The 18,418-nt window shown below is 42.0% G+C and overlaps 1 protein-coding gene across 1 annotated transcript; it reads right to left on the bottom strand.

Moving 5' to 3' along the window:
• Positions 1-3,725: 3,725 nt before the first annotated feature.
• LOC107042846 lies at positions 3,726-16,895 on the bottom strand. The gene is made up of 2 exons (XM_015264049.1): positions 16,770-16,895; positions 3,726-4,016 (listed from the first exon to the last, which is right to left on the bottom strand). The coding sequence occupies exons 1-2, from the start codon at positions 16,893-16,895 to the stop codon at positions 3,726-3,728; spliced, it is 417 nt and encodes a 138-aa protein (XP_015119535.1).
• Positions 16,896-18,418: the final 1,523 nt, after the last annotated feature.

Here is an 18,418-nt window from a genome sequence, read left to right as displayed (position 1 = left end):
TTGTAATATTCTCTTTTTCGCCGTTTTTACACAGTTTTTCCATAATCATGGATGATTGTAAGAGGAGGAAACACATAAATGGTATTGAATATTTAGAAATTCACAATGAAATTGCAAATATTACGTGCATGGGCTTATCGACATTTCCTTGGATAAATAATCAATTGGAAATAAAGGTAAGCGATTTTTCATGTCTGTCAGCCTTTTTGGGACGCTCGGGTCAGATCCTAGAAACAGAGCCAATCGACGTCAAAGGCTTATTTAGGGCGAGTTCATTCCTTGTGGAACGACGCACAGACTAACCCATTTTACCTTGTTCTCCTGATCCTAGAGACAAAATAGAGAACAAGGAAATTAAAACTGAGATTGTTACTAATATGCCAGATGGTTCTTTCATCCCTGACATCCAGGACAGTGCGAGTAATAGCTCAAATCCTGTCGTGTTGGACACATCTGCGCCTGTCGCACTCACCCAACGCTCCAAGCCTTGTTTTAGTACTTCAATAGTTAAATCTGCGCTTGACGCATTGATCCAAAGCTCCAAGCTTTCTACTACTATTTATTATAATAAGTACATCTACACCTGACGCATTAAAGAAAAGCTCCCAGCCTTCAATTACAAATGCAATTATTGCATCTACGCCTGACGCATCATTCAAGGCCCCAAACCTCCAAATTAATATTCCACCTGAACTCGATTCAGGAATATAGGAGTTCCTGGGGCGTCGAAGGGTTATGATGCCGAGATCTCTTTTCAGAGCGATCTGTAAGCTCCTTGGAGTTTCTGGCTGGTCTCAAATTTGTTGAGGTACAAATTACACAGCCCTAGTGGCATCGGGGGCGACTCCTCGAAGGCTGCTCTAGGAAGAGAAACTAGACAATCTAGTCCTCTTCCAGAAGTTGTGTGGTCCAAGAAACATAAAATCTCAAACTCATCATGACTTTTATTCATTTAGACGAGCATGAATGTCTCCTAGTCAAAATAATAAATTTTGAGTGCCTTTGGGGCTATAGCTCCAGTTTAATTTTTGTATGGCTTTACCTCCTTCGTGAAGCTTGAGAAGATTAAAACAAATTTTTAAAATTGTTTCAAGGTCTAAATATTTATACACCTTTACAGGAGAATCTAAATTCATTGGATTCAAAAGAGCTTGTTTTGAGACCTAGAGGAAAAACAAACGGTTCGAAAACCTTGCATGTCTCAGGTTGAACAACAGGTCCAACCGGAGGCATTTCCTCAATCGTCCCAATGACTCTCGGTCGACGTCAGTGTCTCCAGAGTTATCTCACTTCAGGAGAGCAAGAAGTAATGACAAAAATTTCTGCAGCCATTCTTGAACATTTCTTTCCCAATTAGAAATTAAACTGTTCTAATAGTTTTATTCTGGAGAGGCTGAAGAGTCATAAACGCCTCTTCAATTCTGCCCCTTACCAATCGGTAATTGCTCGAGAATTTAAACCTCTAAAGTGAAGGGGATAATCCTGAGGTACAGATAAACAGGTATGTGATCATAGAGGTAGTTAAAACCTCTGTATTACTATCAGAATCCTACCAGGATCAGCACGTCGTATTGTAACTTTTTGTTCGTGAACCAAATGATTAGACATGGTTAATGTTTCACTTTAAAAGGTTGAACAAATTCATGAGAACTCATAATCTTAATTGAAGGTCATGAAAACCCGTCCAATACTAATACTTTGTGATACATTCACGGATGGAACTATCTTCAAAGACGTATATTTTCTACCCCGATACATGTGAAGCATCAAAAGCTCCTTTGTTTTTACATGAGTGGTATTTTTCCAATTGTCCTACCCCCCATTTGGAATTGCGACTAGTTCTCTAGCTTCACGAGAGTCATGAGGCCGGTCATGAATCTTATTGATTCGGAGGCTTCATAGCATTCAGGTATCAGGATGATATTTTCTTATTGTTTTCTGGCTATTGAGTATTAATAGCAAAATTACATATTAAAAGGCAAAAAACGTTGCGAATACATTGAGTTTATCAATGACTCTTACAAGTTTTGCCTAGAAACACCTTATGAAAGATGATATGCGTTATAGCGATTTACGCAATAAATAGTCTATTTCATCATCTGCAATCTGGAACAATTTATTCCATTAGAGTTTGTTATCGCCTGATAAGCTCCTTAAAATGTATGGGTACAACATTGGCATTGAGTATACGCTACGCTGAAAAACTTGGAAGAATTAAAAAAAAAAGTCAAGATGATCATTAATTATGGAAATTTTGAATGATCTCTTGTTCTCCTCAGCCGGATCTTCCTTAGTGGCCCTTATTTGAGCTGATCAGTCTAGATCAAATATTCTTTCAGACGCAGCCTTCTTAGGTTGGAAATCTATCTACGCGTTAAAAGATCAGGTCGAGACATCTGGCCAGTGTGAGAAATTATGTGTCAGTCTCGTTCTTGGGATTACAATCCTGATATTTACTGGTAGTACCGCTGTTTTTGCAGGTTGAGTCACAAGTTTAGAGACCAATTCGAAAAAAATGCGCCATGAGGTGGCGGCCCCACAGATCTGTCGTTTTCATTATGTTTTTTGTGCTCGAAAGAGACACATCATAGAGAGTTATTTTATTCACTCAAAATTGATTTATCATAAACTTTTTCATCATAAAATATGAGTAAATATCAAAACAACAAAAGGAGATTTTTCAGAAGGAGAAATCCTACGTGGAATAACGAAGCTAGAGGAATTTCTGCACGACGAGTGCGATGTAATCTCCAAAGGTAAATTAATTTTTCGAGTTGAAAAATTACTTTTCCAATTTTTCTTGTTTACGGCTGGGTGTACTCGAGATGAAAGAGTCACGTTTGCACGTCTTGGCTGGTGACTATTGCACGAAGGAGGCAATGACAACCAGTGCGTTGATGAATACATGGCTAAATCAATGAGAATGTGGCTAACGCCAAAGGTTAACGCCAGCTGAAATCAGCAATATCATTCAAAAAATGAAACAAACAAGAGTGTTTGTATCTTAGTTTCAAGGCTTTCGCGGTCATGATTAATGATATTATTGGCTTCCGGATGGATGCCGCGTTTGGTTTCAGCATTGCGCAAACATTGCAGTATGCATCTTCAGGGCTGTGAGCTCCGATTATCAGCTCCGATGTCTGAAGGTAGTCCTTTTATGCTTTCCCCTGTGATGGTGGGGGTAGGGGAAGAGAGGGGGGGAGGGTTCAGCTAATCATATGTTTAAATTGATCAGCTGATCAATCCGAAAATCATTTCCTTTCGAAATATCCTTGAGACTTGGCCAACATTCTGGCTTGATCGTACTCGATCCTATGTTCAGTGTCCATCCAATGTTCAGCAAGTGCAGACTGTTGTAAGTGACCGTATTTGGAACACCGTTGATGTTCCTTGATCCGTGTACTGATCTTCCTCCCGGTTTCACCTATGTATACTTTTCCGCATGAGCAGGGGATCTCGTACACTCCTGGTGTACTCAGAGGCGGTCTGCGATCTTTCGCACTCGGCAGCATCTGTCCAAACTTCTTTGGGGGTTGGAAGATTGTTCGGATATTGTGTTTGCCGAGTACTCTGCTGATGTGTTCAGTGGTGCCTTTCAGATAGGGAAGGAGGGCCACTTTAGGTTTCTCCCCATTTTCTTCAGAGTTAATCTCCTCTTGAGGAGATGAGAGCTTGCTCTGTAGCTTTTGCTTGAACTTTCGAGCAAAAGCTACAGATTTATCGATTTATTGGATGATATATCCATTCTTGGTCAGAGCTGTCTCTAGATGTTCAACTTCGCTGTTGACTTTGGACGGTTGGGAGATTGTACGAGCTCTGTACATTAGGGAACTAATGACAGAGTTCTTCTGGGAGGGGTGGTGATGGGAGGCGGCATCGAGGTACCTTTCTGTGTGGGTCGGCTTGCGATATACATGATGACCCATAGTGCCATCCTTATTGCGACGAACCAAGACATCCAGAAATGGGAGGCATCCGTTCTGCTCAATTTCCATGGTGAACTTGATGCTCGGGTGCTGAGCATTCAGGAACTCTAGGAATTGATTTACACCAGTCCTCCCATGTGGCCAGATGACAAAGGCTCATCCGGAAGCCAATGATGTCCGGAATGTTTGTATTACCATTATGGTTTTGAAGATCTTATTCAATTAGTCTATGTGCATAAACTGCATAATAATAATTTGTTGACTGGTGACGATTGTACGAAGGAGGCAATGACAACCAGTGCATTGGAAAGTTGTTGATTCCGTTCCAAAGAGGAGAAATTGGTCTCACCCACAAATTTATCAGGTTTTTCCTGATTTCTCAGATGAGAATAACCATGAAATGTCGTAAAAAATTCCCAACACCTTATCAAAGTGATAGAATATTTTGAAACTTTGGAAGTTTCCAATCTGTGGGAATCAAACCCTGACACGGGGATTTGCAATCAGAGAGACAAGAAGCATCCCTAGATGTAATCGAGAATTTTTCAATGGGTGAGACGATAATTCCAATTAAATCAAGTTGGAATTCATCCTAACATATCATCCAGATGGTATAATAGGTAAAAGAAATACAACCAATTTTGTTTGCACTTAATATAAATAATCGCATACAGTGTTGCACATTTACTATTAAAAATGTGCTTCCAACATCCATAAAAATTTATTTGTATGTGTAAATAAAAAAGAGTTTCATTTTTAAAAAAACCAACATGACGAATTGACAATTAATATCTTGTTATGCCCGAAGGATTTTTCAGGCGGGAAAATCCTGAGTTTAGAGACTGATTTATTCGTTGAATTCATTCATTGAAGTCTAATGGATCAGGTATCAAGGACTCCTTGGTTAACAATAAAAATAAAGTGCGATAAAATATTTCTTATCGAGTTTTCCCGAGTGTTAATGAACAATTTGTTTATTCTGCACTCTTACCTTGTTTTCTTCTTAGATAATGGGACCGGAAGTTTCAGATTTTATATTCCGAAGGGATATTTAAAATGATTTAAGCGAATGTCTCGAATGTGTAACACCTGTAATAGTTTGTTTTAACCAGTTAATCCAAGTTTACCATATCAGGGGAAATTTGCAGTTGGTTCAATTTGATTTATTTTCCGCGAATCACAAAGTTCAAATTTTACAACAATTTATTACTTAAGATTTACTTGCAAGTTTTCTGCTTATTGGAGATGTAATCCCTAATAGATGGAAATGTCGTTCCAGATATTTATTACAATTTCTCTCTATAAAGTATTTTTCAGTTCACAATGTTCTTCAGTGTTTTTAAATTAAGGATCCGAATTATTTATAAATACACACACACTTATACCGTAAGGCGTTTGGATTAGCGAAAGCCTTATTGGTTCGTACGCGTGATTTTAAAAGCCGAAAGAGTGTATCTCTTCTTTTTATGATACAAGAGAATGTGAAAATTCTCGTTAATTTTGATGAGGGGTTTTTGATAACTCAAATTTCCGTATTTCCAAAATCGATCAACTCTCGGTAGCGATCGTCAGCGCTCAGGAGACCACCCTCGAAATTCAGCTCACTTATTTCTGTTGGGAGCTACGACGAAAGACTGACTTTTTCCGACTTGGTACCGAAAGACCCGAATTACCGAAGATTGGAGAACGTATTCGTTCCCCGGGTTTTCCACGACTGAGTTTTTCTTTTATCGATTGTAGTTTTTAAGTTTTTAATTTAGGCGTTGGCTTTATGGGGTGGGAGTTGGTGATTTGGAGGTTTATGACGAAAATTCGACGTGGAACACCTGTTGACGTGATCGAATTTTCGCTGATTCCACTCCTCGGGTTTTGGAACTTATTGGACTTTGAGGTAGCCTGGGGAATTTAGCGCGATGTTGAAATTGCCTGTCGGCAATTTCGACATCGATTGTTCCGAAAAGAGTTGTTGGAGTATGTTTTATGTTCATTTTCAGATTGGGGGTGGTTTAGGGGTTGTTGTTTTTGAGGGTTGTTTTGGCTTGCCGGAAGGGTCTCCGGAAGGATGATTTGAATAATTTTTGTTGAGGACGTTTTTCTAGGTAACGAGTTGTTTGGGTGTCACATCGATTGTTAGTTGGTTATTGTTTATTTAGCTAGCTCTTTTATTTATGGACGGAATGTCAAAATTGTCGGTTTGTTTTCTTGCGCTGGTTGTGCAGCGTTTTTGAAAATATCGTTTTGGGTTGGTATTGTGTTTTACTATTTATTGGGGTTGGTTGAACATTTTTAGGGGAATTTGTTGTTAACAATTGTAATTGTTATCTGATTGGATTGAGTGAGGGCTTGGATTGTTTGGTTTTGTTGCCCGGTCGTTTCTTGTTATGGGAAGTTTTCTGTAGAACTATTATTTTGGGTTTTAGCAAAAATGTTTTGTTAGGGAAAAATTGGATCCCTGCTAAAGTTATTTGTTAATAACTTTTGCAGTGTTCGGAATTTCTTTTTGGGTGATGGGTCAAAAGTTTCGTCGTAGTGGGGCGGAACTTTTGACGTATTTGTATGGTGCGGGGATTTTGGTTTTATAATTTGGTTTGGGGGCAATTTATTTATTTCGTGTAGGGTAGTGGGGGTGGGTTCCCGCGATGGTCCAAACGGGGCGTGTGAGGGCTCGGCGGTTTTGTTTCATCCGGGGGAACAATTTTGGTCTTTTGTGCTTTAATTGTTTGGCCCTTAGTTTAATTTTTATTGATATTTTTCATGTGATCTAAATCTTGTTCACTGTTGGTTATTTTGGGTTTTCGGTTATTTTGGAATCGTTGGATTTTAGGTTGGAAATAATTTGGACATAACAATCTCATGAGATAAAATTAGATTCAGTGAATCATTATCATAAGAAGAAAAAAATTAATAAATAAATGAATAAAAAATCTACTATTGTCGATTAACTTCAGGAAAAATGATATCATTCATAAATGAACTAATTATCATGGTTTGTGACTTGTCAATTTTGAGACAACTCCTTACGATGGTTGTGAAGGAGGATGACAAGTCACTGAAAAGGTTTTCAATACCAATCTCTTAATAGGCACTTAGATGCTTCTAACGCAAATTCATTTCGAATTTCTGCATTCTTTCTGTTAGAAAGATGCTTATAGCGTTTGATATATTATTGAATAATCAGTGAATTAAACAAAAATTGGAATTCCACTCCATTTTGTGGTTTACCGTCTTATACGTAACAATATATCCCTCACAAAGCCAATGTGCAATTTTTTCATCTGAATGAGCATATCACAAGTATCTCTCTAACTGCTAAATGGAAAATATGTCAGACAGCTTCTCTTTAAATTTGAATAACTTTTCAGAAAATTACTTGGCCTTGAGAGTATGTCAAAATTTGCAATAATATATAGTAAGGGATTTTCCGCCGGTGCATCACCAGCAGAGATCCCAAACTAGTTTGGCACTTTCTCTATCGCTCAATTATGTCGGGCGCCAGTTGGATTTTTATGGAAAATCCAACGGTAAACCGGCCTCAGAGGATAACTCGTCTACCCTGAGGACTTCTCGTGGCGGGACTAACAATGTCGAGCCAGCATCAGCGTAAAACGGTAGAGTGGGCGAGGTCCATCATACTAGGAGTAATTCACTCGATCGATCTTCGTCTTTTCAGCCGAGAGACCTCGATAAAGCGTATCTTCCAGGAGCCATTCCTCCATGTATCTTTCGCCGAGGATATTTCCATTCCTCTGACGTATTCCTTTCCTCCCCAGAGTTGCTCAACTCTGGCGAAGTCGACCATTACCTGCGAATCCTTCTCACTCCTCGGAGCGCCGAACACTGAGAGGCACATGCGACACAGGTATCCGGAGACTTATTCTCACCCACCTGTGCCCACCCCAACTCAACCCCAATGTTCGACAAAAGCATTATCATCGCGGGCCAACACCCAGATTACTCGTCGTGGAGGCACGTGCGGTCGGGCCTCCAGGAGTCGGCCTAACTCCCGGCCCACGGATCCACGCCAACACCACTTCTTTCGTTCGAAGTGATGTATCTCTGAGAACATGGAATTAAAACACCCCACGTCCTCGAAGTAATCCGATCATTCTGTTTGGGACACCGAAGCGTCCTTTTCTCTCGCTGTTCCGCATCTTGTCCTCACAACGGACCCCCATAATAAGGTTCCTTAATTGAGAATACTCATTTATTAAGAAATACTGGGATAGCTCTATCACGCCTGTAAGTTCAATCCGTTCAATTCTATCAATCCTTTCTGACTTGTACCGGACTCGTAGCAGGCAAAAAGTGAAAAAAGTAAACACACTGATCACGTGATTTGTCCATGGAGAATCCATGATCAAAATCACTATAGCAGTGCGCAAGCAGTGCAGTGATGTCAGACACGGCAGCCAACAATGCAAGCCAAAGGCACTACGTGAGAACGACCGCAAAAATTTCAATATTGAAAAAAATGCACTGTAATTACTAACTATTATGCATAATGAGAAAATCAAATTTTGTTCTAACAGAATTTTAGAAATCGCCAGTTGGCGGGTTGGCGGGTTAGCGATGAATTATGAATTTGTCACAATTCGTAGAATTTCAATCGTGAAACCGATGGTATAATGGTCTCCCCCTGTTAGCTAGTTCAACTCTGCTTATTTGCTTTCATTTATCCCATCTGAGAAACAAATTACGATATCAAATGCTTCGAGGATCCTTTACCTTCACCTGGTACCAAGTGCTTGTGTCATGACAGCCATAGAAGCTCTTTCATGACCTCTGTTGTTAATGTTTCTCTTTGTCGTTAACAAAGTCCAAAAGAAAAAAAAGTTTAAAGAAAAAAGTCTAAAGGAAACAGTCTAAAGAAAATTAACTGCTGTTCGACATCTAGTTCAATTATCCTGCACATTTTCAATGGCAGAGTTCAAATAAGGAACAACGTATGAAGCAGTAAACTCCACCAAATCAAGAAACATTGGGAAAAAATCCAACATTCGGAAGATTGGTGAGCAAGTTTTCAAACTATGTCTTAGTAAATCACGATGCATTCACACCCAGTATCCCGAATGTATTCTGATTTGCCTAACGTCTTTCCCACTCAAGGCAAATCTGTCAATTCTTCATCTTAATGAAAAACTGTCTTTCTTTTGACCTTGAGTATTTCGCGGAGACGACAAACGTTCTCTGCCATTAGTCTTGAGAACAGTCTCAAAGGTGCTTTTAATGTGGATTTCACGATACCAGACAGGTTACAATCTTCTCGCCCAGGCAATCCACAGCCTGTTTCTCTTTTTATGCTTTGAAAGGCATAATGTTTGCGCAGCCAATGTAGCTTTCTGTAGTATGTTAAGATTTTAGATTTAACATCTCTAAGTTGTTTGTTCATTCAGAGAGTTTTATAGCTGTGAATCTCCATAAACACTGGCTTAATGGATTATAATCAGAAAAGAATTTTTGCCAGTGCCATCTAAAATTTAACAGGCGATCGGCAATTTGTCGACAAATTGTTGGCATGCCGTTTGCTGGTGATTGTCCTTGGAGTAGATACAAGCTAATTCTCAACTCATATTACTAAGTATACTGCAACTCCAGCTGCTGTGAGAAGACGAGTAAATCTCGAAAGGTTTAGAAGTACGATTTGTACATTTCTATAATTACCTGATCCGCGGTGGACCCAAACCTTTTTTGTCAATGGTCTATTGAATATGGTTTAGTCCATAACTATTCTTTTTGTCCATTGATATTTGCCTTTCAACTCTCCAATTTTCATGATCATATTAAATTTGGGGGTTATTTTAAAAAAACAAAACAAAAAGAAAAAATTGGATGGCCTCTGAACATCTACAAGTTATTCAAATCTCAAAGACGAGGCTCAAATATAATGGTACGATCAAACGAACTTACCTGTAAGTGAAGTTCGATCTTGATTATATAAAGAGCCTCGTCGAGTGATTCAGCCCCCGTCCCCCAACTCGCTTTTCCAAACCCTGTCCAATTTTTTCTACACTCTTGCTTAACTTTAAACTAATGATAAGATGGCGAGCCCTCACCGCCGAGGTGCCACAGCCAACTTTTTCTATGGTCTCTGAAGGCGTGTGGCTCCATCTAGATGCAGGCGGGCTACTACAAGTTATTCAAGTCTCTCGACGAGGCTCTTTATATAGTCACGATCGAATTTCACTTACAGGTAGGTTCGTTTGATCGTACAATAATTTCTCCGGACATAACAATGTCTAAAAACCAATAATTAGTGCGAAAAAATTAATTGTTTATTGTTCGTTCGCTCCGAGCACACTTGAAATGTTAAAAATAGTCCAGAGCCTTCTTTTTTTGAGCTAGTTTTCTTTTTTCTTCAAAATTTTTGAAAAAATATGTGCAATAATTATTATGAATTAGTTCTCTGGAATCCGTCTCCTACAAAGTTAATTTCTTTTTGCTTAAAATAAAAATTTGCGTCATTCATGTAAAATAAAAAAATTATCCTTAAATTTTTCAAGCTATTTTAAATGAATGGTGCGATTTTTATGAAATGAATGAGCAACCTCTGTCGATCAAAAATTGAAAGCCTTGGACTATTTTCAACAATATATTATTGAATTCAACGTATCACCTATTACGAGAGTCGATGCAGTGTGCCGCAGTAAGAACATAGTTTTCCGATATGACTGATCCACCACACTGCCAATAGACCTCGTTCCCGTAACCAATTATGGCTTGGTGTGGAAATTCCAGAAGCTTCGCCTCCACTCCGCCAACGATCAAAGGTGCGTCGACAATTCCACAATGAGATACGACATTTGAACTCGCCCCAATCCTCAGAACTGGTGCCATCTCGCTCGTATAGACCAATTCCGCATACTCTTTACATTCTTGATGAAAAGAAAGTTGTAATGATTATAATGAATGTTGAATGACGGATAAAATTTTGATATATCTTCTTGCATTTGAACGTATGGAATACTGGATGCCGACACGGTCAGCTGATGACTTCGACTGCTACTGTGATACTGTGATACTGTTCAAAAATAGACTAAATTTTTTATCATTTTTCCTACCACCGGTGAATTCTTCATGCAATCTGAAAGCTAAATCCAGATTTTTAGTGCTAACGAGCACTAAAAATCTGGAAAAATTCACAAAATTGAAGAAAAATATGACAATTTTTGAAAACCCAATTCCGAAAGGAAGAATTCAATACGTAGCTCATTCGCTAATAGCACTCACATATTTTCGAAACAAGCAGAGATTCAACCCTTTTTGGTAGAAGCCATTTGACTGTTCCTTTATGGATTACAACACCCATCCTTTTTTTCATTTCTACCAATTACATTGGCAGTTAGCTTTCAAATGGATCTGTACCAATTCTATTTATAACAAATGGAAACACAAATTCCCTTCCGATTAAATATCAACAATGTTACAAAAAAAATCTGCCTGCTCATTCGAAAACAATATCTTTTCTGCCACGGCGGGCTCAAAGTGACTTATGATTACTTTTCGTCTACCCCGGGGCAGAAAATATCATTCTAACCACGGGAAAGAAAATAACGGACCTTTGCCCATATGCTTACCACATACACATAAGTATGTATCTTCATTTAATTCCCCTTGGGGATACAAAGCACTCCCGTCTCACACTTCCCTTATAACTACCTGATCTATTTAACTTACAATATATACATTTCTTTATTTACAATATGTACATCTTTCTGCTTTATTTCCTACCGTATAACCTTCTATGCCATGTTTAATATTTGATGAGATATTTAATGAGAGGAATGCGAAAGAGGTGCCCTCCATTTCCGATCTCCTATGAGCTCTTTGTGCCAAACTTCTTCTACACCCCCTCACACGCCTCTCCCGTCCACCCATTTAAGCCCCCTCCACTACCACCCTTAGTCCCAGCTATCTTCCTACCTTTCTCCCTCTCCCATCCTTTCCCAATCTTTCATCCAACTTTCACCTCTCCCATCTTCATCCGGGATCTCGCACACCCTTTCCCATACGCTTCTCTTATTCTCATTCATACTCATGCACACCTCTAATATGTGTCTCCACGTTTCTTCTTCCCCCTCACATCTTCTGCATCTTTTCTTTTCCTCCTCTACCCAAATCTTCTCCCCCCTCATCCATCCACTCATCTTGAACCTCGCCACTCTATCCCATCTTTCTTCTCCCCATTCATTTCTTAGATACCACTGTATATCCTCCGCCATCACCCCTTTATACCATCTATTGGATTCAGAGTTCCTTATCCTGTGACATCTCCCCTCCCTCTGCCGGTCTCTTTCCCTTTGCTTCACTTCCTGCCAACTCATCTCCTGTTCCACCTTCCTCCTCCCTTCCTCTCCTACGATATATCCTCTCTCTATTTTGTAACTTCTCCTTTCCTCCTCCCCTGCTGATACCCCCTTCCTCGTTACCCTCCCCTCTACCTCCTGTGGGCATAACCTTGCCATGCTGCTTCCCTCCCCCTTCTCCAGCTTGTCCTCAAAGTTCCACGCTCTCTTCACTGCCCTCATGCTCATCTTATCGCTTTTTGATTCCTCCCTTACCAGATATTCCTGTGTTGTTCTCCTCACTCCCAGCAGCCACCTCAGGTATTTTTCCTGCATCCTCTCTACCCCCTCACTCTATTTCCACCCCCATATTTCCGCCCCGTATTCCATTACCGACCGTACCAATGAATCAAAGAGCCATATTCTTTCTTTCCAGTCCTTCCCAAACCTCCTCTTAACTATTCCCCATACTGGCCCTAACACCTTCCCTGCTTTTTCCACTCTCTCCCTCACCTGTCTGTCCTGCCTCCCATTCTGTTTGAACCAATACCCCAAGTAACAGAACTCCTTCAGTTCCTCCACTTCCCTTCCCGCTAGCCTCCATTCCTCTTTTTTCCTCACCCAAGATTCACCCCCCCCCCTTTCCACTTTTCCGTCATGAACTCCTCCAGGTCTGATATTAGTACTTTGAATAAAATTGGGATCAGCGGGCACCCTTCCTCACCCCCCTGGCTGTCCAGAACTTCACCGAAACATTACCCCCCCACGCTAACCTCAGTCGCCGTTTCCTTGTAGATTTCCTTCATCCTCTCTATTAACCCCATATCTATCCCCCTCTTTTCCAACACTTCCCATAGTATTTTCCTATTCTCTGAGTCAAACACCGGTTGCTGATCCACAAAAAAGGCAAGCAGTCTCCCCCCTTTCTCCGCCAGCTGCCTGTTCGCCAAGTCGTTCAGTACGTATATATTATCCATTGTTCCCATTCCCCTCCTAAACCCCGTTTGATTATCTGGCACTATTCTCTTCCTCCTCACATTCTGTTCTATTCTCCTTGTTAGCACCATTGCATACACCTCATATAGTGTCTGTATCAACGTTACCCTCCTATATTGTTCTACTCTCTTCCCTTCCCCTTTCTCAACTACTGGAGTCAGTAAACCGTCCCTCCGTTCTTCTGGCCACCACTCCCCTCTCCATACTTTGTTACAGATCACCCATGCCACCCTTCTTATTCCTCTCCCCCTTTCCTTCCATTCCTCATTGTCAATCCCATCTTCTCCCGCCGCTTTGCCTCCGTTTAGCTTGCTTATTGCATTATCTACTTCTTCCTCTGAGATACCCTCCTCTCCCTCCTCCTTCTTCCTTCTCCTACCACCCTTGCATCTACGCCGCCTAACAGCGACATAAAGAAGGCCTTCCATTCTCCCATCCCAATTTCCTCATTTATTCCTCTCCATTTCCTTCTCTCTTTGTTTATTACTTGCCCAATTCTCCTTTCCTCTATCCACTTCCTTCTTAAACTCTAATATTTCCTCCTCCCTTTTTCTCCTACATAATCAACTATAATTTCTCTTTTTTTCCTTATAACTATCCCAGTCTCCTTCCCCTTTCCAAGCATCCCTTAGTGCTCTCCTCACTCCCTTCTTCTCCTCCCTGCAGTCACCATCCCACCAATCTTCCCATCTTTTCTTTCTTTCCCTTCCCTCCTTCTCTGTACTCTCCTTTGTCTCTGTTACTACCCTTTAAACTTCCTCCAATATCTCATTTACATCTCCTTCTTCCTCCCACTTCTTTTTTTTAGTCTTTTCCTTAACTTTTTTCTTGTTTCTNTGAATAAAATTGGGATCAGCGGGCACCCTTCCTCACCCCCCTGGCTGTCCAGAACTTCACCGAAACATTACCCCCCCACGCTAACCTCAGTCGCCGTTTCCTTGTAGATTTCCTTCATCCTCTCTATTAACCCCATATCTATCCCCCTCTTTTCCAACACTTCCCATAGTATTTTCCTATTCTCTGAGTCAAACACCGGTTGCTGATCCACAAAAAAGGCAAGCAGTCTCCCCCCTTTCTCCGCCAGCTGCCTGTTCGCCAAGTCGTTCAGTACGTATATATTATCCATTGTTCCCATTCCCCTCCTAAACCCCGTTTGATTATCTGGCACTATTCTCTTCCTCCTCACATTCTGTTCTATTCTCCTTGTTAGCACCATTGCATACACCTCATATAGTGTCTGTATCAACGTTACCCTCCTATATTGTTCTACTCTCTTCCCTTCCCCTTTCTCAACTACTGGAGTCAGTAAACCGTCCCTCCGTTCTTCTGGCCACCACTCCCCTCTCCATACTTTGTTACAGATCACCCATGCCACCCTTCTTATTCCTCTCCCCCTTTCCTTCCATTCCTCATTGTCAATCCCATCTTCTCCCGCCGCTTTGCCTCCGTTTAGCTTGCTTATTGCATTATCTACTTCTTCCTCTGAGATACCCTCCTCTCCCTCCTCCTTCTTCCTTCTCCTACCACCCTTGCATCTACGCCGCCTAACAGCGACATAAAGAAGGCCTTCCATTCTCCCATCCCAATTTCCTCATTTATTCCTCTCCATTTCCTTCTCTCTTTGTTTATTACTTGCCCAATTCTCCTTTCCTCTATCCACTTCCTTCTTAAACTCTAATATTTCCTCCTCCCTTTTTCTCCTACATAATCAACTATAATTTCTCTTTTTTTCCTTATAACTATCCCAGTCTCCTTCCCCTTTCCAAGCATCCCTTAGTGCTCTCCTCACTCCCTTCTTCTCCTCCCTGCAGTCACCATCCCACCAATCTTCCCATCTTTTCTTTCTTTCCCTTCCCTCCTTCTCTGTACTCTCCTTTGTCTCTGTTACTACCCTTTAAACTTCCTCCAATATCTCATTTACATCTCCTTCTTCCTCCCACTTCTTTTTTTTAGTCTTTTCCTTAACTTTTTTCTTGTTTCTTCCCCCCACCTCGCCACCTTAATCATCTTCTCTCCACCTTGTTTCCATCCTGTCTTCTTACTCCCCTTCTCATTCTTTTCTCTCAGTCATGCCACCAGTGGGAAGTGGTCCGAATCGCATTTTTCCCCCACTTCAAACCTAACTACCTCTTCTCTCACTCTCTCATCCGATAATACGTAGTCAATTACTGACCTACTTTTCCCTATCCACGTGTATTCCCCTTGCTCATCCCCTCCGCAGCTACCATTTAATATTATCCATCCCGCCTCCTCTAGGGCTTTCACCACCATCGTTTCCCCTTGATTTATTTTTCCATCTTTAGATGCCCTATTCTCCCCTCCTCTCTCTGCATTTTCTACGTCCCAGCACCCCTGGCTTCCTGTTCTTACATGTAAATCTCCCCTATCATTACCATTTCCTCCCCTCTTTCTTTCATCGCCCTTGTCATCTTTTCCATCTTGTTCTGAAGATCCTCATTCATATACACCACGTATATCCTTCAATTTCTCACCCCTATCTTTATTTTTCCCTCTATCTCTCTATTCCGCACCGCCCGGTCTCACACCACTCCTTTCTCACCCCCACCAGCATCCCTCTCATCCATCTTCCTTTCCTATTCCTTTTCGTTGCTACTTGCATTTTCTATCTAAATTCCTTTGGTAACCTGCATTTTATCCTCTCCCATCCTTTCTCATCCAACCACGTTTCCATTATCACTACCATATCCCAATCCTTCAGCTTTTCCAAAAAATCCCTATCATTCGCTTTTAAACCTGCCACATTCCAGAATACGATTCTGTTCACGTCTCCACCCCCTCGCTCTCTTCCGTCCCCTGCTTCCCCCTGCTCTTTCTACCCTATCCTCCCCTACTACCGCATCATTCATTCTCCCAGCTCGATTTCCATCGCCTCCTCTCTTCCTTTCCTACCTGATCCTCCTCTTCTCCCCCTCTCTCACTCTTGCGTCTGTTCCTCCTCCTCTTTCCATTCCTGTCCACTTTCATTTCTTAGTTTCCAAAACATTTCATCCCACGCCCATAGCACTCTGTTTATCCATACGCTCCCTCTTCCTAGTTTTGCCTCTTTTCCTCTCTCCCTTTCCTCTCCTGCTACGCTGGTCAATTCCCAATGGATTCCCCTCTCTGTTCATGTCAGATCGTTATCTATAATCTCCTTTCTTCCCCTCAAGCTACTGTTGTTTCCCATCACCCTCTATTCCTGTGCTTCCTCCCTCAGACCTATCAATACCGATTCCCTTCGCTCCCTGTCCTTCTTACCAATTTTCCTCACCCATTCCATGTCCACTTCTACTCCTAACACTTCCTTCAGTATCTGAGCCACCTCTCTCCTTCCATCGCTATTTTCCATTTTTATCCTTCTTATTACTATATTTTTCTTTCTCTTATCCCTCTGCTCTCTTTCCTCTCTCCATTCTAGTTCCCATACTCTCTTTTCCAACCTCTCTTTTTCTTCATGCTTTTCCTTTTGTCCCCCTCCTCTCCCTGCCCCCTCGACTGCTGACGGTTTTTCTCTTTTTATTCTTAGCTGCTCCAACGTCTCTTCCAGTTAATCTACCTTGCTTACCTTCCCTTCTAACTCCACTAATCTCTTCCTAACATCCCCTGCTTCGTTCTTCCTCTCTTTACCCGCGCTCTCTACCTTGTCCATTCGCCCTGGAGAATTTCCTTTCCTACTCTTCTTCTCCTCCATCACCCCCTCCTCTTCCTCGCTCTCACCCACTCTCTTCCTCTTTTCTCAATCCTCTTCCCCTGTTCATTCTCCTGATTTAACGTTTCTTTTCCCTTTCTTCCATAGCTCTTGTACTGAGCTCATCGCCTTCTGCATCTTCACTGGACACCTACTGCTGCCAGCAATGTGGACACAGTCTTCCGTGTTGGCTTTCTCAGTGTACACGGCGCATCGGGGTTTGTCTTTGCACTCTGAAGCCTTGTGCCCGGTAGCTGAACATTTGATGCAGTGCTTAGACCGGTCGACTGCACTTGTACACTTCGTGCCGAGATATCCATAGTGCCAGCACTTGAAGCACTTTATCGGTCTCTCAACCTTCCTGATACGGCAATAGACCCAGTCTATCTTGATTTTCCCGTGCTCTCCCAGGATCTTCTTCTCAGCAGCTGCCGCGAGTGTCACTGAGGCAGTCTGGGTTCCTCCATATGCCTTACGCAGAGACTTGATGGCCTCAGGAGCTATTTTGAGCTCCTCCCCGGCTACAGTCTGTATGGCCTTGAGGATATCCTCCTTCGATGTGATCTCATCAAAATCCTTTATCTCCAGATCCTCCTGTGGCCCCTTACTGAATACCTCGGCTTCATCTCCAAGGAGACTGGCGATGGTTCTACGCAGTTGAGGAATTCTATCGACGGTCTTCCTGGTCAAGATGATCAACATATCCCGGTCGCTGTCCGGCGGATTTTATCGATGCAATCTTGAGCTTCCTCTGCAGGAACATCCTTCTTTACTCGGCGGAGAATATCAGGGTATTGCTCCTTGTCCTTGGGTCGGACAGTCAGGGCATCAGGTCTGGGCGCTGGTTTCTAACGGATCGTCTTCTGCTTCTTGGGCGCTTTCTTCTCGGAAAGTGGCTTTTGGAGCAGCTTCTCATCTCGTTTCTTCTTCTCTCTCTTAGACTCGATCAGCTTTCAGTCGGACCCATCCACCAGTCCCTTCTCCTGCGGGGCTGTCTTGCTGGTCGGAGCCTGTTGCTTCAGTTTCTTCAGTTTTTGAGTTTCTGCTGCAGGTAAGACTTTCGAGCGCTTTCTCCGCATTGCATTCCGGACATCTCTCGTCTCGAGATCTCGAGTTGACTGCGTGGTACTCGAATCCTCTACTTCCGAGACTTTGACCGAGTCACTGCCGATAGATGCCACTTTGGATTTGATCTCCTTGTGGGCATTAATCTTGGGCTGAACAAACTCATGTGACTCTGTAATGAGCTGTCCAAGTTGTTCCCAAGCGTGACGGCATACTTCCTCCTGTTGAGTGTGTGACTCTACCCCACTTGTCGGATTTGAGGCCAAGTGATCCGCCTGGAAAGAAAGTGATGATTGGCTCCTCCCACAAGCTGTGGAGCCAGCATCAGCCACCGGGGCTTGCACCCGATCGAAACCGATGGCAGGATTTTCCTTATCAGGGATATCCGCGTGGAAACTTTGTATTTTGTCATCACTCATCATAATTATTCTAGGCTAGTAAAGGGAACCCTTCCTATTCTC

This window comes from Diachasma alloeum, unplaced genomic scaffold (assembly GCF_001412515.2).
Source record: "Diachasma alloeum isolate Michigan unplaced genomic scaffold, Dall2.0 Dall_scaffold_00530, whole genome shotgun sequence".
Classification (NCBI taxonomy): domain Eukaryota; kingdom Metazoa; phylum Arthropoda; class Insecta; order Hymenoptera; family Braconidae; genus Diachasma; species Diachasma alloeum.
Note: the sequence above shows the minus strand (reverse complement) of the source record. Positions and strands in the feature narration are given on the sequence as shown.